The sequence below is a fragment of the Xenopus laevis genome, chromosome 2L (assembly GCF_017654675.1).
Source record: "Xenopus laevis strain J_2021 chromosome 2L, Xenopus_laevis_v10.1, whole genome shotgun sequence".
Classification (NCBI taxonomy): Eukaryota; Metazoa; Chordata; class Amphibia; order Anura; family Pipidae; genus Xenopus; species Xenopus laevis.
Genome location: NC_054373.1, coordinates 104,383,780 through 104,411,759, shown reverse-complemented (window position 1 = coordinate 104,411,759; position 27,980 = coordinate 104,383,780). Strand labels below are relative to the sequence as shown.

Below are 27,980 nucleotides of genomic sequence, written 5' to 3'. Positions count from 1 at the left end.
TGTTGATAAATGCAAGGTTATGCACTTTGGCAAAAATAATATAAATGCAAGTTATACACTAAATGGCAATGTGTTGGGAGTTTCCTTAAATGAAAAGGATCTAGGGGTCTTTGTAGATAACACGTTGTCTAATTCTGGGCAGTGTCATTCTGTGGCTACTAAAGCAAATAAAGTTCTGTCTTGCATAAAAAAGGGCATTAATTCAAGGGATGAAAACATAATTATGCCTCTTTATAGGTCCCTGGTAAGGCCTCATCTGGAGTATGCAGTTCAGTTTTGGACTCCAGTCCTTAAGAGGGATATAAATGAGCTGGAGAGAGTGCAGAGACGAGCAACTAAATTGGTTAGAGGGACGGAAGACTTAAATTATGAGGGTAGACTGTCAAGGTTGGGGTTGTTTTCTCTGGAAAAAAGGAGCTTGCGAGGGGACATGATTACACTTTACAAGTACATTAGAGGACATTATAGACAAATGGCAGGGGACCTTTTTACCCATAAAGAGGATCACCGTACCAGAGGCCACCCCTTCAGACTAGAAGAAAGGAACTTTCATTTGAAGCAACGTAGGGGGTTCTTCATAGTCAGGACAGTGAGGTTGTGGAATGCACTGCCGGGTGATGTTGTGATGGCTGATTCAGTTAATGCCTTTAAGAATGGCTTGGATGATTTTTTGGACAGACATAATATCAAAGGCTATTGTGATACTAAACTCTATAGTTAGCATAGGTATGGGTATATAGAATTTTAATTAAAAGTAGGGAGGGGTGTGTGTATGGATGCTGGGTTTTCATTTGGAGGGGTTGAACTTGATGGACTTTGTCTTTTTTCAACCCAATTTAACTATGTAACTATGTAACTTATTATACAGCTGAACTGAACTGAAGCAGTTTAGTCTATTTTGTGATTTATGAGATACATTTGTCAGTTTGTCAGAATGTATTAACCAATTCACTGCTTAAAGGAGAACTAAACCTTAAAAACAACTAAAATGACTAAAAATGCCATATTTTATATACTGAACTTATTGCACCAGCCTAAACTTTCAGTTTATTAATAGCAGCAATAATCCAGGACTTCAAACTTGTAACAGGGGTCACCATCTTGGACAGTATCTGCGACATTCACATTCTTAGTGGGCTCTGAGCTGTTGAGAAGCTGAGCTTAGGGGTCGTCACAAATTATAAAGCAGAAAATGAGGTTTGTAATTTAAGCTGATGCTACAGGACTGATTATTAAATTCTGATGCTAGTTGCACTGGTTTCTGTGCTGCCATCTAGTAATGATCTGTATTATTTACTAATCAGCCTTATATTGTGACATTTATATTCTATGAGTACTGTATATTGCGTGTTGGTCCCTAAGCTCGGTTAGTGACGCCAGCACAGAGAATGTGCAGTGAATCAGCAGAAAAGAAGATGGGGGGCTACTGGGGCATCTTTCGGGCACAGATCTTCACTGCTAAAGGGTTGTGGTTGCCTTGGACTGGTACAGAAGTCCAAAACATAATGTACAACATCTCTAGCCTACTTCTTTAGTCAAGCTTTAGTTCTCCTTTAAAGCAGTTTAGTGCCATTCTGCTCTTTAGAGTAGTAGTGCTTAGTGCTGCTCAGCAGCAAACACTGAGCACTATCACCCATCTGAAGAAAGTATTTAAACAGTTATTTTGGGTTGGAACTAATTGTTCCACAACAGAGAAGAATTGTTAAAATCAAATTATGACCATGTTTTGCTAAAACATGTATATAATATGAATTAAATAATACCATTACCATGTGTGGCTGTTGATACACATAGCCATGTATCATAGCATGAAGTTTATGTGTAGTAGATTAGACACCTTACACTGGCCTTGCATTGGTTCCATGAAATTTCTTCCTCAATACGCAGCTCTCCCCCTCCCCCTTTTTTTATTAGCTTATCCAATATAATGTAATAAATTTGGTCAAATATAAAATATAGAAAGTTTAGTATCAGTTTAAATACCTGACATTGTTGCAATAATTAAAGGAGAATTAGTACAACCTCTCTTCCCAAAATGACCTGCTCTCCTTTACCTGTCTACATGCAGCAAGGTTTATCTCAAAATAGAGGCCCGGGTGTGCTTGTGAATCCTCTTCTATGCAAGGTTGGTGCTTTCCATGTTCAGGAACTTCAGTTGCACTGTTTTGCACTGATAACTAACCAGGAGCATATTCACTAGAACCCTGGACAAGATTTGCTTCTAGTGTTCATGCTGCATTTCACTTATCAGTACCAGGGAGTGGAAGTGAAGTTTTCTGAACAGACAAGCAGGAATTAGTGTTCTGGCTATTATGTTACACATCCAATTACTCCAGCCATTATACATTACATTTTTGGCTAACTATATTAGAAACATTTTTTATTTTGCACATCCTATCTATTTACACAGTTTTTATTTTCACACTGAACTGTTCCTTTAAAGTCTGATTCCTTATTGAGAGGTAGCTACGTATTATTCTACATTGATCTAATTTCTTATAGGCAGTCAATGCATTATGTTATTTCTGTCCACAGATTTATATTTTTTAATTTATGCAATTCTTTTTTTTTTTTTTTTTTTTTTTTTTAATTCTGTATAAACCACTTCAATCTTTTCTTTTATTAGGCCTTTTCTTGATCGGAAGAAATCAGAGGGTAAGTTTGAGAGCAGCACCTAAATTCTATTTGGCTGACAAAATGTTGTACTTATGCCTTAGTAAAGATACTCCTTGTTAAGTGCCACATGCCTAAATATCTTGTTAGCACTTGCTTGAATGGCCAGTCTCTGATGCTTAAAGGGCAAGTCAACCCCAAAATAAAAATTCTAATCAACTTTCCAATCTTTGTTCAACATTTTCAGTGCTTCTTAAAGTTAATTGCTATGGAAAGCAGCATTTGTTTATCTCCTGGTTGTTACTTTTTAAACAATATTGCAAAAGTCTTCGTTCTCCAGCAAACACAGGTCTGTTAATCATCTGGCTTGTCTTAAATTGCATCAACAGTCTAAGCCACCAGGGCTTAAGGTCCCCATAGACGCGACGATTCTTCTTGCCGAACGACCGATTTTAGGGAAGTCCGACCAATCCTTCGAAATTATCGTGCGGTTAGTGGTATTCGAACGATCGTACATCTTACGATTTTTCGGCCGACATCTGTCGGGAAATTGATCGGCCAGGTCAAAAAATCTTTGTCGGCCCCAGTGCAATCTCTCTATGTTTGCAGGGCCAAGCAGGCAGCTCCCCTTTGTTTTCCTGCCAAATTGGTCTTTTTAGTTGATGGTAAATTCGTACGATCGTACGATCGTTCTGAGAAGATATTGGTCTCACGATCAGGATCTGATCTTTTAAAAATCTCAACATCTATGGCCAGCTTTAGAAAGGTATAGACAAAAACTGCTTTCAATATCAATACATATACAAACAACTTAAATACCACCAAAAATTTGTAATGAATGTTCATAGCAAAGTTGCTTAGAATTAGGTTTTCTTTTATTAGGCAAACAATTATATTTTGTGTTGACATTAAAATTTATATTAAAAAATATATAATGGATATGGCTCACACAAACTTACATAAAAAAAGAGATACATAAGAGAGCATGCACGGCATTTGCAAAGCTGATTGCCTAGGCGTTAGTCAACAAATATAAAATACCATAAACACTACACAGGTGAAAAATAATTAAGCCAAATTTAATAAATATAAGTGGTATGTAAAATATTCTAAAATATATAATAAAAATTCTGTGTGTGTGTGTGTGTATATATATATATATATATATATATATGTGTATATATATATATATATATATATGTGTATATATATATATATATATATATATATATATATATATATATACACATATACATACACATATATATATATATATACACATATATATATATATATACACACACACACACACAGAATTTTTGTGTGTATATATATATATAAAATCAAAATCTGGAATTAAGCATTCCTGGGCCAGCACTTCCCTTTGTAAAACAAGTGTCTTTTTATTATTTCATTTCACACATCACAGTGCTCCAACGTTTCGGTCCCTCTTGGGACCTTTCTCATCCTTGAGAAAGGTCCCAAGAGGGACCGAAACGTTGGAGCACTGTGATGTGTGAAATGAAATAATAAAAAGACACTTGTTTTACAAAGGGAAGTGCTGGCCCAGGAATGCTTTATTCCAGATTTTGATTATATGATTGAGAATTGGCCGTGCACCCCTGAGATTGCTTGATTGGAGTGCGGATACTGAAGATATATAACTATATAACTATATATATATATATATATATATATATATATATATATATATATATATATATATATAACCTGTGAGTGGAGTATTTATTTTATAGAGAGATATACAGTACACATAAACCTAAAGGAGACACAATTTGCGCCAATGTGCAGTCAATGTAATAAAACTTCTTGCTGAAAAAGTCGTTATGTTTGCTCCAAAAGATTACGACACCTTCAAGCATTTCTTATGAGTGCGCAATTAAAATTCGCAATGCGCAATTAAAATTCGCAATGCAATAACAGTTTAAGGAACAATATTACATTGCGAGAAGTGGATTTTTGGTCATATTGGTGGGAATTGTTTTGCTCTTTGCGACTTTTATTACATTCCCCTGTTAGACCGTAAACTCCTGCACTGTTCACACCTGTAGCACCTCTTGTTCACACCTACCTAAAGCCCTATACTATTCACTCCTCAGACCTAGACTGAAATTGCCCATATTGTTCACCTGTTCACACCTCATACAAACTGCTGGAGGGGCACCAGCATTGTGTCACTGTATGTAGCGCAATATGAACTGTTCATCTAAATGTGGTCCTGATAGGTTTCCCTGTCTCCTGATCTATTCTGCCTTCCCAATGCTCCCTGTTTGTATCATACTCTGTCTGCCCTTCTCTGTCTGTTTGTGCTATATTCTGCCTGCCCTATGCTCCCTGTGTTTGCCTAGTCTGCCTGTCCAATGCTCCCTGTGGGACGTGAGCCTGGTAGGGTTTGTTCTGGGGGTTCGTTTATTTGGAAATTGTTGTTAGAAATGTTGTTAAATCATGTGTTTGAGGTTACTGTGATATCCACAGGGAGGATGAGGCATATGGATTTAATGGTATTTTTTTAATATAACTTACATTTTTCACATATGGGTAATGAGTGATATCCCTGCAATAAGCACCAACCATTTGTTTTTTTGCTGTGCTACCACTATTAATGGCGACATGGTCTTTAAAGTTCTTGTGGTAACATGGGTGTGGTTTAAAGTGGGTGTGATTTAAAAACAGGGAGTGGTCAACACTGGCTTCCATTGGCCCTCCACCATGTAGGCCGGAAAAAAATCCACCCCTTGGTAACACAGAAGTTAGACAGCACTGTTGTTGGGACGTGGGGTTTTCCAGATACCAGAAACCAATTCATAACAGCTCACTCACAAATAAAATTAGCATCAACTCTGTAATACACAGCTTCCTGATCAAAACAATCACTGATTAATTATTGAATGTTACTGCCTTTGTCCAAATGACTTGCTGTAGAAGCACTGACTTGGATAGCTTTTACAGATCCATGTGTAAAGCTAAATATGTAAACATCCATATATTTGACTGGGTTTCTTAGCAAGTCCATCCTTGCTGTATTTTCCATGGTGGACCAAATCTGGCTGATGTAAGCAGCTGGCTAACAATCAGATCACTTACATCTGTAGAAGTCCATGTAGATATCCATTGGAAAGAAAATTCCTTTATTCCAATATATCAATGGTCTTCTGTTAAATTAAAGAAATATTAAAGAAGAGTTGTCAGGCAGCATTATAGCTTAACTTTGTTTCCTGTGTGGCGGTTGACTGAAGAAGCCTTTAGGTGTTGTTTTAATTGTGGTTCTATGAATCTCTCAGAAGTAATTCAAACACACCAGCTACGTATAAGCAAAGGTTTATTACATACATACATTCAATGAAACTGATGTACATTTCTGAGTGAGCACAGTATGCAAGCAAACCCTCTCTGCCTGTACGACTGGGAGATCCCTCAACCGTCTGCAGATCGAGGCTCAAACGGTTCACAGAAGGTCCTGCGGCCGCACGCGAGACCACTCGTTTATAAAGGCTTAGCAAACAATGAGTAGTAAGTAGTAATTTAGTAAGAAGATATAAAGATTTGGTCAATAACAGATCTTGCTTCCCAAGCGCTCATCAGGATCTGGCCAGACTCCCAACAGGCACATCTGAAGCAGAGACCTTATTTTGCTAACTGGTAGCTGAATAGCATATTGTGCCCCTAGCTACAATGAAGGAAAGTCTGATAAGGGCTGCAGAATTCATAAACATAATACATATGAGAATATAACTTCCCATGATTTCTCGTGCACAACGCTTCATTATATAGGATTATGGATTATAAGGAAGGCCGCCTTGTATACTATGGTACAAAGCTCTATTATACACAATTATACGTCATAAAGCTGTCCTTTTACACTATATTGGGCTCAACATATGACATTGGGTTCAACAGTAGAACAGTTCTTTGTGTTATATTTTTATACACTTCTTTATCAAAGTATTGCAATAAGCTATTGGGTTTAATCAGAGTATTACCATGAGCCATTATTGAAAAAAACTCCTATTATTACAGGTGTTAATACAGTTTCAGGCAAATACCAGGGTACTCTACAAAATTCTAATGAGATGCATTGTTTTCTGTTGCAGAGAATACGGCTACAGATCATAATGATGCCTCTGTCTCTGAGAGGTACATTTTGTTTATCTTCTGATTTGCATACATTTGTTTTTGCTATGTTTTTATTTCTTGTAGTGGGGAAGAGAGAATGCTATTTGTTGTTGTTTTTTTTTTTTTTTATTGCACATTTTGTCCTGCTGAACATAACACAATTGTGTTTTTTGCTGTTAAAGGGGTTGTTCACATTCCAAAACATTTTTCCTCTTCAATTTTTTTCATCAGAAATATAGACTTTTTTCAGTTGCTTTCCATCTTTTATTTTTTTCCATTTTTCCAAAATTGAATCTTAAAGTTTAATGTCCCTGTAATCCAGGTGCACATTCTGATTAAAATTTGCTACATTCAAATGATACATTTCTCAGTAGTATCTGGGGAATATTAGCAACTATTATATCCATCATAACAGCTTTCTGGGATTCTGGAATATCTGGAAACCCGTTATCCAGAAAGCTCCGAATTACGGAAAGGCTGTCTCCATTTTATCCAAATAATCCAATTTTAAAAAATGATTTCCTTTTTCTCTGTAATAATAAACTAGTAACTTGTACTTGATCCCTAATAAGATATAATTAATCCTCATTGGAAGCAAAACCAGCCTATTGGGTTTATTTAATGCTTAAATGATTTTCAAGTATGAAGAGTATGAAAATCCAAATTACGGAAAGATCTGTTATCCAGAAAACCCCAGGTCCCAAGAATTCTGAATAACCTATACCTGAATCAACTAAATGGATCAATTTAAACTGTTTGCAGAGTTGGTGACCCCCCTCCCTCCAGAGCTGCTTCAGAAAGACTTAAGGTTAAAAATGAAACTTTACACTTCACTATTAGAAAAATGGTTACAAGTAGAAAATAAAAAGTAATTGGGAAAAAGTCTACATCTGGTGAACCAGAAACCAAGTGAACTGAAAAAGTATTGGAAGGTGAACAACCCATTTAAACAATTATTAGGGGTAATAATAGGGAAAAAGTTTTTACTGGTCAAGTAACACACAGCAACCACATCAGACGTTTCCACAGGTTGAAGGAGCTTAATAACTTATTTAAAAAAAATCTTAAAGTATATGTACACATAAACTTGTGAGTTAGATTTGTTAAAGAAATCACCAGATTGAATTTTTCTCAGAATTACCTGCGCGCACATAAATAAATGTCAGTTGCTGATACTACGTGTGATTCCTATATAGTAATGCAACCATAGAATGATTGAATGAATGTATCAAATCAATCTTTCCTCTATTTTAAAAGCTACAATATGGTGCAAGTGAAAACAGAACCCAGCAACGATTCTGGTAAGTCAGATAACCGTTCTTTTTATTATAACATCTTATTATGACCTAAAACTAACAGTAGTAAATAATTAAACGGAAAGCTTTCGTGGCCTTTTACACACTAGAAGAGCAACCCATTTTTCTGAAATGCATATATTTAAACTCAAGATTGCTACCTGTCACATGATAAGTTAGAAGTTGATGAAGAAACTGTTGCTCTACATTTAAAAGGACAAGGACCCCATTGACTCTCTGGGGTGCCTATAGGTTAGGTACCCCACAGTGAATTTAATTGCTTACGTTTTTTCTCAAGGCCAGTGCCTTGGCCTGGGAAAGGTAAGCAAGATGGCAACTGCATTAGTGTTTTTTCCAAGGTCAGTGCACAGAACACATTCCTGATTTATGGGTTTAAATCTACTTGCAGATAAATATTAGATCATTGTTGAGTAAACCCACTGACACTAGTATATTACATGATGGTGGATAAATTGGGACTACTAGACCATTACATGATTGTGGATGGTGGGACACTTAGAATGCAATCATTAGAATCGTATTTTAATGAGATTGTCCGTTAGAATGTATTGTCACTAGAACATTACTTGATGGTAGTTTGACAGAACACAGGACAGTTAAACAGATTCAGAATTAACCCTTTAAGTGCCACAGAACGTAGAATCTACGTTCTGTGGATCAAAGGACCAAAGTGCCACAGATCGTAGATTCTACGTTCTGCAGCACTTCCGGGTTTGCGAGCGGAGGAGCGGCTGTTAGAGCCGCTCGCTCCGCTCCTTCACGATCCCCTGCCCCTAGACAACGAGCAGAGCAGGGGATCGTGTGGCCCCTGGGGCGCGATCGCCCAGGGGCCCCAAAGCAGCAGCAGGGACGCGTTTCCTATGCGTCCTGCTGCTGCCTGCGCCGCACTTCCGCCCAGCTCCGCCCCCACATGGCTGATGATCGTTGGAGCTGGAGATCTGCTGCGTGGGACCCTTTCTGATCGATCTGCAGCATCTACCCCAGGTAAGTGTAACATTTACACACACAAAAACACACAAACACACCAACACACACTTATTACAGTAATATACACTTACATTCACACTTACACACACTCACACATAGATTTTTGGGGATTGGGGGGGTCACACACACTCACAGCACCCATGTACACTTGCACACGCGCACATGCGCAAATAACATGCAATTTACCCGTTGTGCACACGCATATGTACATATATGGCTTTGTGGCTTTTTTTTTTTTTTTTCTTATCGCATCGTCTCTTTTTGGGCTAAAAAAAATGTTTTATTGCCGTTCCGAATAGCGTATTCGCTAACCGTACTGTGCAATAGCTTTTGTATGTTATTTTGGTGGTTATATTGCAATTTTGGGTATTTTGGTGCATTTTTAGCCATTTTATTGAATTTTTAGCCATTTTATTGCATTTTCAGCTCTGCATTTGTGTTGTTCACTTGTTTCTGCCCGTATAATCGATTTGGCCCAGCTAAAATATTCAAACGGTAATTCTGGTGGCCGATTACACTAGTGTGAAAAAAAAAAGCATTGATTTTTGTGGTTTTATTAGTTTTTGGTGATTTATTTGCATTTCACACTGTTCTGTGTTATTTTGTTTTGCCTATGTAAATTTTATCTACTATATATCCATTTGGGGGTCTCTGTGCGCCACATAGTTTGGTATATCTATGCATATTGGGCATCAAAGTGTTCAGTAGACCCCTGTCATTCATATTTAGGATGTTTTATGCTGATACGTTACGAAATGTGGGGCACATAATGGGGTAAAATTCAAGCTTTGTGACGATTTTCAGAAATTTGATAAAAACCGTTATGTTCAGCATTGCTTTGCAGTTTGGCAGTTTGCTGTAGAAACACTTATTTACCCATTTTGGATTCGTCAGAATGTGTACTTTCTGAAAATATATGGTTTTCTGGGGTCTCTGTACTGTTAGGGGGGTCTAATGTCGCATAATACACACACCAGGTGCTTATATTGCAGCAGCCAGCGCGTCAGCTGTGAAAATGTCTATACATATTGTCATTTGGGGGTCTCTGTGCGCAACATAGTTTGGTATATCTATGCATATTGGGCATCAAAGTGTTCAGTAGACCCCTGGCGCTCATATTTAGGATGTTTTATGCTGATAAGCTACGAAATGTGGGGCATATAATGGGGTAGAATTCAAGCTTTGTGACGATTTTCAGAAATTTGATAAAAACCGTTATGTTCAGCATTGCTTTGCAGTTTGGCAGTTTGCAGTAGAAACACTTATTTACCCATATTGGATTCGTCAAAATGTGTACTTTCTGAAAATATATGGTTTTCTGGGGTCTCTGTGCTGTTAGGTGGTCTAATGTCGCATAATACACACACTGGGTGGTTATATTGCAGCAGCCAGCGCGTCAGCCGTGAAAATGTCTATACATATTGTCATTTGGGGGTCTCTGTGCGCCACATAGTTTGGTATATCTATGCATATTGGGCATCAAAGTGTTCAGTAGACCCCATGCGCTCATATTTAGGATGTTTTATGCTGATAAGTTACGAAATGTGGGGCATATAATGGGGTAAAATTCAAGCTTTGTGACGATGTTCAGAAATTTGATAAAAACCGTTACGTTCAGCATTGCTTTGCAGTTTGACAGTTTGCAGTAGGAACACATATTTACCCATATTGGATTCGTCAAAATGTGTACTTTCTGAAAATATATGGTTTTCTGGGGTCTCTGTACTGTTAGGGGGGTCTAATGTCGCATATTACACACACCAGGTGCTTGTATTGCAGCAGCCAGCGCGCATCAGCCGTGAAAATGTATACACTATTGTCATTTGGGGGTCTCTGTGCGCCACATAGTTTGGTATATCTATGCATATTGGGCATCAAAGTGTTTAGTAGACCCCTGGCGTTCATATTCAGGATGTTTTATGCTGATAAGTTACGAAATGTGGGGCATATAATGGGGTAAAATTCAAGCTTTGTGACGATTTTCAGAAATTTGATAAAAACCGTTACGTTCAGCATTGCTTTGCAGTTTGACAGTATGCAGTAGGAACACATATTTACCCATATTGGATTCGTCAGAATGTGTACTTTCCGAAAATATATGGTTTTCTGGGGTCTCTGTACTGTTAGGGGGGTCTAATGTCGCATATTAGACACACCGGGTGCTTATATTGCAGCAGCCAGCGCGCGTCAGCCGTGAAAATGTATACACTATTGTCATTTGGGGGTCTCTGTGCGCCACATAGTTTGGTATATCTATGCATATTGGGCATCAAAGTGTTCAGTAGACCCCTGGCGTTCATATTCAGGATGTTTTATGCTGATAAGTTACGAAATGTGGGGCATATAATGGGGTAAAATTCAAGCTTTGTGACGATTTTCAGAAATTTGATAAAAACCGTTATGTTCAGCATTGCTTTGCAGTTTGGCAGTTTGCAGTAGAAACACTTATTTACCCATATTGGATTCGTCAGAATGTGTACTTTCTGAAAATATATGGTTTTCTGGGGTCTCTGTACTGTTAGGTGGTCTAATGTCGCATAATACACACACACCGGGTGGTTATATTGCTGCAGCCAGCGTGTCAGCCGTGAAAATGTCTATACATATTGTCATTTGTGGGTCTCTGTGCGCCACATAGTTTGGTATATCTATGCATTTTGGGCATCAAAGTGTTCAGTAGACCCCTGGCGCTCATATTTAGGATGTTTTATGCTGATAAGTTACGAAATGTGGGGCATATAATGGGATAAATTTCAAGCTTTGTGACGATTTTCAGAAATTTGATAAAAACTGTTACGTTCAGCATTGCTTTGCAGTTTGACAGTTTGCAGTAGGAACACATATTTACCCATTTTGGATTCGTCAGAATGTGTACTTTCTGAAAATATATGGTTTTCTGGGGTCTCTGTACTGTTAGGGGGGTCTAATGTCGCATATTACACACACCGGGTGCTTATATTGCAGCAGCCAGCGTGCGTCAGCCGTGAAAATGTATATACACTATTGTCATTTGGGGGTCTCTGTGCGCCACATAGTTTGGTATATCTATGCATATTGGGCATCAAAGTGTTCAGTAGACCCCTGGCGTTCATATTCAGGATGTTTTATGCTGATAAGTTACGAAATGTGGGGCATATAATGGGGTAAAATTCAAGCTTTGTGACGATTTTCAGAAATTTGATAAAAACCGTTACGTTCAGCATTGCTTTGCAGTTTGACAGTTTGCAGTAGGAACACATATTTACCCATATTGGATTCGTCAGAATGTGTACTTTCTGAAAATATATGGTTTTCTGGGGTCTCTGTACTGTTAGGTGGTCTAATGTCGCATAATACACACACCGGGTGGTTATATTGCAGCAGCCAGCGCGTCAGCTGTGAAAATGTCTATACATATTGTCATTTGGGGGTCTCTGTGCCCCACATAGTTTGGTATATCTATGCACATTGGGCATCAAACTGTTTAGTAGACCCCTATGTTTATATTTAGGATGCTTTATGCTGGTAATGATACATGGACAATACGATGCTGGAAAGTTGAAGCTTTGAGGCAATTTTCAAAATATTTTACCAAAACCGCCAAATTTGGCAAAGCCTTGCGACTCAGTAGTTTGGGGCAGAAAGGCATGGGTACCCATTTTAGATTCTGTATAATGTGTACTTTCCAAAAATATATGGGTTTGGGGGGTAAACATATATTTCTGTGTTTTTACCCCACAAAAATGCAGTCAATGTGTTGATTTTTCATTAGCTGAAGTTACCCACAGGACTATTTGTATGCGCTAACTTCATTTTGGGGCCTCTAACTGCCATATACTTTGGTAAACCTATGCACAGTGGGCACCAAACTGTTTGGAAGACCCCTGGCAATCATATTTAGGGTGTTTTTTTTGGTGCGTAACGATACGTGGGTGATATGGTGCTGAGAAGTTGAAGCTTTGAGGCAATTTTCAGATATTTCACCAAAACCGACAATTGTGGGAAAGCCTTGCGACTCAGTAGTTTGGAGCAGAAAGGCATGGGTACCCATTTTAGATTCGGTAGAATGTGTACTTTCCAAAAATATATGGGTTTGGGGGGTAAACATATATTTCTGTGTTTTTACCCCACAAAAATGCAGTCAATGTGTTGATTTTTCATTAGCTGAAGTTACCCACAGGACTATTTGTATGCGCTAACTTCATTTTGGGGCCTCTAACTGCCATATACTTTGGTAAACCTATGCACAGTGGGCACCAAACTGTTTGGAGGACCCCTGGCAATCATATTTAGGGTGTTTTTTTTTGGTGCGTAACGATACATGGGTGATATGGTGCTGAGAAGTTGAAGCTTTGAGGCAATTTTCAGATATTTCACCAAAACCGACAATTGTGGGAAAGCCTTGCGACTCAGTAGTTTGGAGCAGAAAGGCATGGGTACCCATTTTAGATTCGGTAGAATGTGTACTTTCCAAAAATATATGGGTTTGGGGGGTAAACATATATTTCTGTGTTTTTACCCCACAAAAATGCAGTCAATGTGTTGATTTTTCATTAGCTGAAGTTACCCACAGGACTATTTGTATGCGCTAACTTCATTTTGGGGCCTCTAACTGCCATATACTTTGGTAAACCTATGCACAGTGGGCACCAAACTGTTTGGAGGACCCCTGGCAATCATATTTAGGGTGTTTTTTTTTTGGTGCGTAACGATACATGGGTGATATGGTGCTGAGAAGTTGAAGCTTTGAGGCAATTTTCAGATATTTCACCAAAACCGACAATTGTGGGAAAGCCTTGCGACTCAGTAGTTTGGAGCAGAAAGGCATGGGTACCCATTTTAGATTCGGTAGAATGTGTACTTTCCAAAAATATATGGGTTTGGGGGGTAAACATATATTTCTGTGTTTTTACCCCACAAAAATGCAGTCAATGTGTTGATTTTTCATTAGCTGAAGTTACCCACAGGACTATTTGTATGCGCTAACTTCATTTTGGGGCCTCTAACTGCCATATACTTTGGTAAACCTATGCACAGTGGGCACCAAACTGTTTGGAGGACCCCTGGCAATCATATTTAGGGGTGTTTTTTTTTGGTGCGTAACGATACATGGGTGATATGGTGCTGAGAAGTTGAAGCTTTGAGGAAATTTTCAGATATTTCACCAAAACCGACAATTGTGGGAAAGCCTTGCGACTCAGTAGTTTGGAGCAGAAAGGCATGGGTACCCATTTTAGATTCGGTAGAATGTGTACTTTCCAAAAATATATGGGTTTGGGGGGTAAACATATATTTCTGTGTTTTTACCCCACAAAAATGCAGTCAATGTGTTGATTTTTCATTAGATGAAGTTACCCACAGGACTATTTGTATGCGCTAACTTCATTTTGAGGCCTCTAACTGCCAGATACTTTGGTAAACCTATGAACAATGGCCACCAAACTGTTTGGAGGAACCCTGGCAATCATATTTAGGGTGTTTTTTCTTGGTGCGTAACGATACATGGGTGATATGGTGCTGAGAAGTTGAAGCTTTGAGGCAATTTTCAGATATTTCACCAAAACCGACAATTGTGGGAAAGCCTTGCGACTCAGTAGTTTGGAACAGAAAGGCATGGGTACCCATTTTAGATTCTGTAGAATGTGAACTTTCCAAAAATATATGGGTTTTGGGGGGTAAACATATATTTCTGTGTTTTTACCCCACAAAAATGCAGTCAATGTGTTGATTTTTCATTAGCTGAAGTTACCCACGGGACTGTTTGTATGCGCTAACTTCATTTTGGGGCCTCTAAATGCCAGATACTTTGGTAAACTTATGAACAATGGCCACCAAAATGTTCAGAGGAACCCTGGCAATCATATTTAGGGTGCTTTTTCTTAGTACGTAATGATACATGGGTGATATGGTGCTGAGAAGTTGAAGCTTTGAGGCAATTTTCAGATATTTCACCAAAACCGACAATTGTGGGAAGGCCTTGCGACTCAGTAGTTTGGAGCAGAAAGGCATGGGTACCCATTTTAGATTCTGTAGAATGTGTACTTTCCAAAAATATATGGGTTTTGGGGGTAAACATATATTTCTGTGTTTTTACCCCACAAAAATGCAGTCAATGTGTTGATTTCTCATTAGATGAAGTTACTCACGGGACTGTTTGTATGCGCTAACTTCATTTTGGGGCCTCTAAATGCCAGATACTTTGGTAAACTTATGAACAATGGCCACCAAAATGTTCAGAGGAACCCTGGCAATCATATTTAGGGTGCTTTTTCTTAGTACGTAATGATACATGGGTGATATGGTGCTGGGAAGTTGAAGTTTTGAGGCAATTTTCAGATATTTCACCAAAACCGACAATTTTGGGAAAGCCTTGCGACTCAGTAGTTTGGAGCAGAAAGGCATGGGTACCCATTTTAGATTCTGTAGAATGTGTTCTTTCCAAAAATATATGGGTTTGGGGGGTAAACATATATTTCTGTGTTTTTACCCCACAAAAAATGCAGTCAATGTGTTGATTTCTCAGTAGCTGAAGTAAAGTCCTGAACAATTTGGATGCGCTAACTTCATATTTGTGTCTCTAAATGCCAGATACTTTGGTAAACCTATGCATAATGGATATCAAACTGTTCAGTGGACCCCTGGCAATCATATTTCAGGTGCTTTTTCTTGGTACGTAATATAGTTTGGGATATGCGGAGCAGCAAAATAAAACCTTTGAAATGATTTTTCAAAATTTTGAATTTTATTTTGAAAAACCGCTATGTTCAGACAAGCTTTTCTGTTTGGTAGTTGGGAGTAGAGAGACATAGTTACCCATTTTGTAATCGGCAGAATGTGTACTTTTCAAAAATGTATGGTTTTCTGGGGTAAACCTATGGTTTCAGGATTTTTTGCCTTGGAATCTAAAGCATGCCGTTTTCTGCCTTAGTGCTTTCAAAATTCAGTAATATACTGCCGGGAGTTTTTGCTGTACAGAAATCCTAAATCTCCCTAAAACTATACATATCTGGTATTGGCACGTTCGAGAGACATAAGGCTTTCCAAATCAGTTGGATTTTCATCTGTAAAATGAAATATTTTTCTGGTATAAATTGATATACAATGAAAAATGGTAATTTTTCATTTTTTTTTGTTATTTAGCACTATAAATTTTTTTGCACAGGTGGAAATACATGAAAACTCAGGCAGATTTAGAAAGCTCAGTTTCTACCGAAAAAAACAATGTATAGTTTTCCTAGGTAAACTATAGGTTTCCCCTCAGAAAATGCCCCTAAAGTGAGAGAGCACAAAATGCTTAAAAACGGCTGGCATTTCGCGTAACCAAAATGTGAAATTCTGCTGGCACTTAAAGGGTTAAACTAACATTTTATTTTTGTTTTGATAATGAAAGTAACAGTAAATTGTTCTAAAAACACATTGCTCTGATATGCAATCCTGCTTGTGGCTACTATGGCCAGCATCAAGTGTTAATGGACATTTCTAGTAAGCCTCACACTAATGAGCATTACTAAGATGCTTGTAAAGTAAATGGAATAGGAAACACATCTGTGCAGTGTGTCCCAGTAATAAAAACAATAACATGCTTTTTGCTCATTGAAAAAGTTTTGCACAGCTAAATATCCCAATACACCTTTTGTTCTTGCCCGTAGATATCTGAAAAATAGACGTGCAAAGTAACAGAGAGAGTAATCAACTGTTTAATGTATAACTGAAAAATAAATTAAATGTACCCTTGAACATAATCCTGGCTTTCCATGCTTTACAATAAATATAAACTTGTTTATATTTTTTGTTTTGATGAGGCGAAAAGAATAAAGTGGAACTATTTTTGATAACAGGTTTTGTTTGGTTACTTACAGAAAGTTCACTTGAGCTGACCACTGTCACAGTAAAGGAAGAAATAGAAGATCAAGACTACTATCAGTTTAATTTCCAAGGTAATCCATATAAATGCAATTACTTAAGGTTATGTAGAAAATTATTAACATGTATTTTTAGAGCGGCAAAATTATGCAGCGCTGTAGAAAAGGTGAATAAACACTCTCTGAACTTCCAGAAATAAGGATAAATGTATTTTATTTCATTTTTAAACTGACTTACCTGATTCCACTGATTGAAAGAAAACCATAAGGCCAGGGCCAGACAATGGCGGATCTCCCCTGCATTGCTCTGCAAGTGGAGAATCCGATGCCCTGCTGCACTTCCTCTCCTGGTCTGCCCGCACCCAGAAGCATTGTTTCTGCTTGGGTGCAGGGAGATGCATTCGTAGGATTGGCTAACCCTCTAAGAGTCTGTCAGTGTGTTTGCTGTTCATGTGTTTTCTAGTCCCCCACCCCCTTAGTCTCGCTGTAATGCAACCCCTCCCTTATCTTGTTCCATTGTGAACCAATAGATTCTAGGACTTGAAGTCCTTCTGCTTTACAGAGGATCTGTGCAACACCCACTATGAACAGCAAGACAGACTTCAAGTGCCAGAATTCATCATTTTACAATGGAACAAAGTGAAGGAGGTGGTTGCATTACACTCTCAGCATAAAGGATCTTGGGAAATAGCTTATTGAAGCTATAATAATGTTTTTCAGACTGGTATCAGGTGTGATTGGTAAAACAAAAATACATTTATATCTATATCTCGAAGTGTATCCACATTTCCTACATAAGCCCAAATGAATGAGCTCATGTCAAAAAGGGTATATTTTCTACTTAATTCCATGCAACATTCCATGGTGCATCAAAGTGATTTGATTCAGTATCAAAGGTACATATAGTTGGTACAAGGGTGTTAAATCAGGCAAAGACACAAACACAAGCAAAGTGCTCGAGCACAGTTGTGCTCATAGTATAATGTAACTGCGTTTCACCATCAGTTTTGAAAAATGGCCAAGCTCATTGTTTTATTTGCTAAATGTATTTTTTTGTAATAAGTGACAGAATATGAAAATATTTGTGTATATGAAATATACATTTTTGTGCATATGACCTGTGTGTGTGTGTGTTTGTGCCATGCCCATAATAATAATAATGAATAATGTAATAAATTAATAAATAATATGTATGCAAGTATGTTTTCTAAAGGGGAAATATTTGCTGGTATAACTCAGGTTTTCATCTTCTATTTGTCAACTTCTTAGCACCATAGATTCTTGTGCCCCCTTTTGATCTTTGCCACATCTTATGTTTACTTGCAAAACACTGCTTGGTAACATCAAAAGCACCCGACAACTGCAAGGGTTAATTAGCAGAAACCACAGATCTACAAGATACCTATTTGAGTAAAAATATAGTATTTTCTCTTTCATAGACCTTCTTTGCTAATTAGAGCAAATTTGTATACTATCAATTCCTGCATTTGTATGAGACTAGTGTATATAAACTGTTAAACCGGGAGAACTCAAGTAAATATCCACTTAAAATAAAAAAAGAAACATTTGTATTTATAAAAGTAATAAAATATCAATAAAATCATTTACTAACATCTTATTTGTTGATAATTTGAATTTCCTATTGTGTATTTGCTATTGACAAATGATATTAAAATACATATATTCATATACATTTTTTAAATGACATTTCATTTGTTTTTAATGCACAAGCTGGCATATAAGGGCACTTTGACAAGTAAACCTGGCTAATGTTAAATAATAAACTCTTGAAAACTAGAAATATTTCTTAAAAAAAAAATCCAAAAATTACCCTCGAGTTATAACGTTCAGTAAGCAGTATTTAAAGAAAAAAATAATGCTAAGGGAAATTCACTGGGGGATGCCACAGTAACCCAGAGCTGCCTCTTTTCTTACCCAAGGAGAGTCCTTGTAGTATTATCAGTGAGTTTATATTTTGTACTTGGCTTACCAACATAATTATCATTAACATTAAATAAACCCAATAGGATTGTTTTACCACCAATATGGACCTATGTAGAGTAGATAGGATCAAGTGCAAGGTACTGTTTTATTATTACAGAGAAAAAGTAACTTCTTAAAAAGAATTAGTAATTTGGAGCTTTCTGGTTAATGGGATTCCAGATAAGGGTACCCATACCTGTAGTTATAATTTTAGTATTTTATTTATTCATTAGCATTGTGGCATTTCCAGATTTTTGTGAACATTGTGTCTCAGTAGTCTCTTAAATGACTTGCTCTTTTAGATAAATAAAAATTCCTCATTATTCTATCTATAGAAATGTATTCATGTATTATATATATCTTATAGACTATAATATATATTCTCATTCATTAGAGAGTAAGGAAAGCACTGGAGAATTTCCATTAGAACATAAAAGCATTTTTATAAAACATGAGGCATGTCTATGAACATACTATTGTAGAGGGCTGTGTGTATATATAGTAAATATTACACATTAACTCTCTACTAGAAGACTTCCTACAAAACACAGACGGCTTGGATGAAGTGGGATATTTTCTGGATGATTCTTGTGGAGAAGACTCTCTGGAGTTTGCAGTGGAACAAGGAGCCTTCACTACAGAGGCTGATAGGCTTGATTTACTCCTTGCTGATGATATTCACTCATTGCTACAACAATCTGAGAACAAAAACACGGTGAGGAAAACAACGTGTGACATTCACAACCTCCAGGCCTACTTCTTGGTGAACTTCAATGAAGTAAGGCCCATATATGACATCCCACCAATAGAACTCAGTAGACTGCTCTCACATTATTTTCTGAATGTTAAGAAGAAAGATAATAGTGAATATGAACCACTTACACTTCGGTCAATTTTCCAGAGCACTGAGCGTTATCTAAAACAAGTGAACTACCCCACAAGTATGTCAACAGATGTAATCTTTAAACCTACAAGAGATGCTTTGAAATTAAAGCAACGGGAACTGAAAACCAAGGGAAAGGGTTGTAAACAAAATGCCTCTGATGAGTTAACTAATGAACTTATCAATGAGTTGTATATCTCTAAACAATTGGGACCACATAATGCTCACTCCCTCCAAAACACTATGTGGCTAAATAGCTGTATTTACTTTGGTATAAAAGGAAATACCGAAATGCGCCAACTAAGATGGGGTGACATCTTACTAGGGGAGGATGAAAATGGCAATGAGTATTTAGATTATGAAAGAGAGAGACAGAAAAAGAATTACAACAATTCTGAATTTAAACACAGGCCAAGAGCATTTGCTACTCCTAAAAATCCTGAACGGTGTCCTGTTATGAACTACAAAGTTTTTCTGCAGCACAGGCCTTTTAGAATGCTAGAACCTTCAGCTCCCTTTTTTCTGGCAATAAACTGGAAGCCAAGTTTACAACAATTAGATCCACAGTGGTACAAGAACCAGCCTTTAGGCATTCATTCCATTGAAACAATATTAAAGACCATGGTGCTGAAAGCTGGGATTCACACAGACCTCCGAATTACAAACCACAGTGCTACAAAACTCCTTATCCAGAAGCTCCAAGACCATGATATCGCTAGATTAAGCTTGCACAGTAACATGGCTGGATACCCTAGATCAAATGCTCAACTCCACACACCAGACCTCTCAATTAGTGCTTTAGAAGACTGCATGTCTAGGATCCCTTCATTTACTGCTCTAAGCAGCAGTATTGGCCCACTCCAAAAACTACTTGTCAACTCTCACATTCCGTCTAACTTTAAGAACTTTAGCAGATGTGAGCCATCTACTTCAAGTAAGTGCAAATATATGGTGCAAGTTAGTAAGATTCTTTCCCCTGAGATGTAATCCAATCCAAATAACAATTCTCTGTGTTTTTTCAGATGCTGATGATTATAATGAAAAGAAAAGAAAATTCTATGTTTTAGAAACAGCTGACTAATCAACAGGAACTTTATTGGTGGTTGTATGACTGTATGAAGTGTGTTCGTGTTTACAACAGAATGAAGTTTACATGGAGGCCGACACCTTTAAATTAACTTCTTTAATTTAACTTTAAATGGCAAGTGGGTGGTATTTCTTAAGTCTATAATAAGGGACCAGGGATGGTTTCTCTAAGTTTCTTTCTAGAAGCTACTTCATCTATATTTGCACATGTAAATAGTTCTAAATACATGACAGATGTATGAGATATACTGTATATTGATTCATAGTGATTAGGGATGAACCGAATCCAGGATTCGGTTTAGGATTCGGCCAGGATTCAGCCTTTTTCAGCAGAATGCCCAGCCAATCCGAATCCGGGATGGGGAGGGAAATCGCATGGCTTTTTGTCAGGAAACAAGGAAGTAAAAAATATTTTCCCCTTCCCACCCATAATTTGCATATGCAAATTAGGATTCGGTTTGGTATTCAGCCAAATCTTTTTAGAAGGATTCGGGGGTTCGGCCGAATCCAAAGTAGTGGATTTGGTGCATCCCTAATAGTGATTCATAATTTATTTTGTTGTGGTTTCTACGTATGTATGTATTGCTTTGTATTTAAAATAACTGTAAATCTGCACTTCTGGTTATCCGTAAAGCATGTGATTTTTCAATTTATGTTTGTAAAAAAATGTAGCTGGTACATATTCTTTGTAATAACAGCACAGTAACCTGTTAACAATGACAATGGACTAGGGCACCTGGAATATATTATGTGCAACCCCCTGTTTCCGCTTTAATATTCAAATCCCATAAAATGTTAAATGTACAGCACGCTGATGTTTGTTAATGCAACTTAATCAAACTTGTAAACGGCACTTTTGCAAAAGATTCATGTTTATTTGTTCTACTGTTTGTAATGTAATCTGTTAATGAAATGACTCATTTTTAAAGGAAAAATTGTCCATTATCGCTATTTAACATTTTATTAGTAATGTTTGCAAAGGTACAGTTTTTACTGCTAGTTCCTCGTGTCTCATTATGGAGTGATTTGCCATAGAGTCTGATAGAATGTGTTAATCATTTTTACCCCTTCGATGTTTATATATAATGAAATGTATTATAATAACAAAAGTATTTTAGATAAAACATACAGTAGAACCCCCATTTTACAGTTTTCAGAGGACCAGGAAAAATTATGTAAATGCTGGGGAAAATGTAAAATCAGGGAAATTGGTTCAAACAGTTTGCTCTTCAAGTACTCCAAGGATATAAGCATACAGTCAGTTTTGCTTTGGAATACAATATTTGCTTTGTTAATGACAAGGGTTAATCTGGCATGTGTCAGACCTTTTTGACAGTCACATCTCATTGGACCTCACACAGAACATGGCAAAATATGCATTTTTAGTATTTTAAACCTCTTTGTTTCACTAATAATAACATTCATAGAGGGCAAACAGCATTTTTTGGCACATTAGGACAAATATGTATGTAAAATCCAGTAAACCGTATGCAAAATCAGAGAAAAGCTCGCATTTAAATTAATTATAAATGATAAAAAACAATGTAAAATGCGGGAAAGCTTAAAATCAGGGTATGTAAAATTGAGGTTTCACTGTTTTTTAAGCATGTTTTACCTGTGGGTGCCTCAATGATGCCTTTCCAAAGAAAGGAAGACTGAAATAATTTCAGAATAATTATTGACTTAAACCCGGTGCAAATATTCCTTTATCTACGTGCCCTGTTGGTTTACAGACGCTAAAGGTCCCCATAGATTTCTCTTGCCGAACGACCAATTTTAGCGAAATCTGACCAATGCTTTGAAATTATTGTGTGGTTAGTGGGATTCAAACGATCGAACATATTCCGATTTTTCGTCCGACATCTGTCAGGAAATTGATCGGCCAGGTTAAAAAATCTTTGTTGGTCCCAGTGCAATCTATCTATGTTTGCAGGGCCAAGCAGGCAGCTACCCTTTGTTTTCCTGGCAAATTGGTCTTTTTAGTTGATGGACAGTTCGTACGATCGTTCCGAGATAATCGTGGTCTCACGATGATGATCGGATATATGGCCAGCTTAAAGTTAGTTGTTTATCTGAAGGCAAGATGTTATGAATTAGGGCTGACTCGTACAACCTCTGTTGGTGCCTCTAGGCACTCGCATAGTGCTGTCCATGCACAGAAGCATACCTGTCACAGGAGTGTCCATATAAACATGCATAAAGAAAATACATGCATATGCTAATTTCATGATTTTTTTTCATATACTCATTAATATATAATGATTTTATATGGGTTGAAATTAATCCACAATTCGTATTTTCTGATGTTTTCAGAGAAACTCTTAAAAATCAGAATATTCAAACTGATTATAATTAATTGGGCTGAACATGGTTTTGTCTGTTGTTTTATTCATGAAAATATATGGTATTTGGTATTTCTTGAACCAAACAGAAATGTAAGAGTTTTTTTTATACCTTGAATGAACTCAAAACTCGAATAGTATCTTATTTAAGAAAAAACTAGAATGGGAAAGAAGTCGATTCTGCAAGTTTGAGTTGCGAAACCTGAAAACTCAAATCTATTGAGTTTTTCACATGATAACTATGAAACACTTGAATTATTTGAGTATTCCGGCAACACCCTCAAAAAAAATGTTATCGTGCAAGCTATTAAAATCTTCAAGTGGTTCAAGGAACTTCTGCCATTGACTCCTACATGACCTCAAAATTTTTTAGATAGTGTATATTCAGATTCTAGCTATTTCCAGGGTCGGGGTATAATAAATCTTGAGAAATTCTGTTTTTTTTTTACAAAAACACAAAAAAAATCAACTTGAAAACTACAATTTTTATGGAAAACACAACGCTGACCTTTATAAATAATCCCCTAGATGTTCTGGGATATATTTAAAGTGGAGACACTAAGGGGGATATTTACTAAATTCTGAATGCAAAAATCACTAAAAATTTGTGATTTTTTTTTTTATAAAACTGGACTTTTAAAAAAAAAAAATCACAAATTTTTGGAATTTAATAAACCCAGAGGATGGAAAAATCAGAATCTGAAAATCCAGCATGTCAGAGCTGTCAAGGTTGCATGTAAGTCAATGGGAGAAGTCCCAATGATTTTTTGTTGTGCACTGGGTTTTATGCAATACCCCAAAGTTTTTGGGGGAAAAATTTGTGAAAATCAGATGAAAAATTTGTGAAAATCTGATAAAATATCTGAAAAAATCGTGAAAATCAGATTTTTTTTTTCCCCACAAAGCAAATTTTTGGGAAAATGTACACTCTGGTTGCATTTGGTGACACATTCCTTGTGGCTTTACACTGGATGCAGTGTCAGGCAGTAGGATAAGCAAACAGGAGATTAACTCTCAAAATACTTCTTGTGCAAGAAAACTAGAAGTAATCTTCCTACACACTCAAACTTCAGCCACGGAGAAGCCACAAGGGATGTGACTGAAGAATGCAGGCTGATACATGTTTCCCAGCTAATGCACTTGTCAGCTTGGAAAAGATGTAACCCACTGAATTTCTAATACTGAAAACATTTTTAAAGCAATAACTAATTGATAAATATATCAAGAAAAACAAGTGATTTAATGCCTTTTGTATTTATCTCTCTGTATCATAGTGTATTGTGGGCATTACAAAAGATCAATGCTAGCAATTTTAATCTTACAGCAGGCTTCTCTACATTGTATTCATATCCAAGTGTGATTTGCTTATTTTTTGTATATCAAAAGTTAATTATAGAGTGAATGTGCATTAGTGCATTGTTGCAGCACTCATTTCTGAATCTGTATTCCACTTTCTAATTTTTGCTTTCATTTTTCTTCTAAGGTTATGAATATGGCGAGGAGTCAAATGAAGCAACTGCAGTGGAACAAAGAGAAGGTTAGACATAGAATTGGTCTATTTAGTTGGACTGGATAGAAGCATCCATACAAATGCACATGTTTTTGCTATATTTTTGCTGGCGCTTGGCTATCATCTGTAAGTATGGTTGCCGTAACCACATTTCTTCAGGCATTGGCAATATAGGGGCAACTTTTGTATTAAAAACAAGGACCTAAGGTTAAAACAGTCAGGAGAAGAACTGGCCAATACATAGATTTTTGCATGTTTTTGGAGATCACCACAGAGATCCGAGTAGATGTCATTTTGGTTTTTTAAACAGCTGTTCAACTTAATATTCATGTGTCTTGCATGATATAACTGATAATGAATTTTACAAGCTCTGGCAGTATGCAAACAACAGCGCTGGATCCATCTGGGGATTTGTTTTTCCTTCTTTAAAGATCCAGCTGTGCAAGTACCTTCTGAAACAAGTGAGGACCCAGAAGTTGAGGTCACTATAGAAGGTTGGTTTAATACATTGTTCAGTGCTCCTTTGCTCCCAAAGGAAATAACAGCCATTTGCCTTTTACTGAAGCTAAATTATAGGTCCAAGATTTTTTTTTTTCAAGGTGTTTACCAAGGGGGTTTTAAATACAAACATTGCAATTTTTGCTCAGAAAGAAAAGTCTTCACTGACTTATTGTTATTGTCTGACCAATGCGATGTATTACATACTTTGAATTTTCTCCATTTCAGTTTATTGTTATATTCTTTTCTCCACTATTTGTTTTTCTGAGTAGCTGTGCATAGAGATTTGTAACTAGCCCTGAATAGTTATCTTTTGGGCTACTTAATAAGCACTCCACAGACTACTGTACTGTCAAGGCTACTATATTGTCAGAGCTCTCTGTTTAGGAAATCATCATCATCATCATCATCGTTTATTTATATAGCACTGTCAAGATACGCAGTGCTTGGAAATCTATGTACTTTCAATCTAAGACTATGAAGCAGCATTAGTGTGTTAATTCTTTATGATGGTTCCTTTTGACAGGAGCATGCTAATTTCACCTACCGTCAATATAGATGTTAATTATTTTATTTGCATTAGGTTAAGACTAATTATACAAGCTTCTATAAGGAATACCTACACCAAAAAAATACAGAGGAAAAAAATATGGCTTGAAGTACATTCCTCCAATTTGTAATGCTTTTTCCACCTACTAGTTGCTAAGCTACAAATCTCCCATTTCAGCTGTACAGCGCCACTCTCATCTATGCTACACTCATTTCTTATACTTATTTCTTCTGTCCTGCATTTCTTCCTTTTATCTATTTGGCCATTTTCTACATTCATCTTATACAATTTATCCTTTTTTTTTTTTATACATTTCTTTTATGTAAATCTTTTTCCCCTTTTATGTATCTACTGAAGTCATGATATGTATCATGAAAAACGGTCCTGTGTTGAAATGCATGTGCTTGTGCCTATGCCTTATGGAGTTTTGCTGACTTGAAAAAAAATGGCAATGCTGAAATCAATTGAATTTAATGATTTCACTCCTTGAGCATCCAGTCAGTGCTAGTTTCCCCAAGGTCTTTAATTATTCATGTTACATTTCACCTTAAAATGTCTTTATTCGCAGAGCTAGCAATTTGCAAGACTTTTTTCTGTTAATAACTGTAACATGCAATAAAATGTTGATTCTCCTCTGCCTAAGATGATGAATACGTCCCACCTAATAAGAAGCAAAAGAGCACAGAAATTGTTAATGAACCACCACAATTTAAACGAAAAACCCGGGAATTTAACTTTGGTAAGCTGTTACTTCTCTACAAGTGATGTGCAAATCCTAATTTTGAAAATAACCTGTACGTAAGCATTGTTTGATACTTAAAACACTTTATACAGTCATGGGCAAGTGATCCTATGCATATATGCAACTCTGAGACAGATTTATTATAGTGAAACAGAATTAACACACTCACAATACAAGCACAGAATGCAAGGTGGGAAACTGCACATCCAGTACATAGAAAGATTGAACTTCTTGAAATGTGCAGAAAATTGTTTACTACGTCAGTACCAATGCAACAGAATAAAATACTTCATGTATAGGTTACTGAGAAATAGCCAAGAAGCAGAACTTGCTGCAAACAGAGAGAGAGAGAGAGAGAGAGAGAGAAATGCACTCTGGTTTTTATCGTTCCAAAACTTTATTCAATATCAATCATGCGTGTATATATATACATGTATTGCCATATCTGTCTCTTCTTTTCAGAAAAGTGGAATGCTAGAATTACCGAGCTAAGAAAGCAGGTGGAAGAATTGTTTGAGAAAAAATATGGTAAGATTACAGTTACGTTCCTATAAAAATTAGGATACCTCCTGTCCTTTAAGCTGCTGCTCCTGGCCTTTCCTGGCAATGACCTATGTACTGAAAGTATTGAATAGCATGATTTTCGTTACACATGTCCTTTTCTCTGTTGGTTAGCTTTTTACATGAATTGTAAAATTCTGTTCATATGAATTACAGAACATGTACAATGCCCCAATGATTTTCTTATTTTATTTTGAAGCTCAAGCTATTAATGTGGCTGGCCCTGTCACAATTCCATATCACATTTTCCAGTCCAATACTGAAGACCTATATGTTGAAGGGTTACCAGAAGGAATTCCATTCAGAAGGCCTTCAACATATGGAATTCCACGCCTCGAAAGGATATTGCTAGCAAAGGAAAGAATAAGATTTGTCATTAAAAAGTAAGAAATGTTTTGTTTGAACTCTTAATTTCCAGAGTCAACTCAATCCTTGAAGCAACTCTAACATGTTGCACAAAACTAAGAAATGCATGTCAGTATAAAATACAGTACTAAAGGCTATCTTAATTTTTTTTGTTTACTTCTTCCAGAAGGCAGCTGTACAAAGTACCTTCCTTTCATGATGATAGGTGGCTCTTGTGTTACATTAGACATCATAAGTTGTCAATGTAGCCACGCAGTATATGGCCTGCTATTGTTGCTAATTATCGGAAGGGACATTTCTAGAGACAGCATTAGTACACTGCACCTTCATTAGACCTGTTGTCCTGTTATGCTGCCAAGAATAACTTTTGAGGAACTCATGTTCATATAACATACAAGGTTAATGATGGTGGTCAGCTACTGCACCACCTAATATGAAAGCTAAGATTTCAAACTCAAGTCATGTGACACTAATTGACATCAGATGAAGTACCCAGAATGGGCATGAAAGATTTTATGTTGTGACCCATTTTTTTATTTGATTCATACACTCCATGTATGCCCCATTT

General features: G+C 36.8%; 1 protein-coding gene across 8 annotated transcripts in view; it reads left to right on the top strand.

Moving 5' to 3' along the window:
- The window catches only part of LOC108708350 (general transcription factor II-I), a 66,064-nt gene that overhangs the window by 11,219 nt on the left and 26,865 nt on the right, over nucleotides 1-27,980 (top strand). For 6 of the 8 annotated variants that reach the window (XM_018246954.2, XM_018246951.2, XM_018246955.2 and 3 more), the window contains exons 6-14: nucleotides 2,627-2,655; nucleotides 6,726-6,768; nucleotides 8,005-8,048; nucleotides 16,889-16,966; nucleotides 24,669-24,722; nucleotides 25,127-25,189; nucleotides 26,387-26,482; nucleotides 26,948-27,013; nucleotides 27,246-27,429. In XM_018246954.2, the coding sequence (XP_018102443.1) occupies nucleotides 2,627-2,655; nucleotides 6,726-6,768; nucleotides 8,005-8,048; nucleotides 16,889-16,966; nucleotides 24,669-24,722; nucleotides 25,127-25,189; nucleotides 26,387-26,482; nucleotides 26,948-27,013; nucleotides 27,246-27,429 (657 nt within the window). The remainder of the gene's footprint in view (nucleotides 1-2,626; nucleotides 2,656-6,725; nucleotides 6,769-8,004; nucleotides 8,049-16,888; nucleotides 16,967-24,668; nucleotides 24,723-25,126; nucleotides 25,190-26,386; nucleotides 26,483-26,947; nucleotides 27,014-27,245; nucleotides 27,430-27,980) is intronic. The other 2 variants (XM_018246956.2, XM_018246957.2) reach the window with 1 other exon arrangement.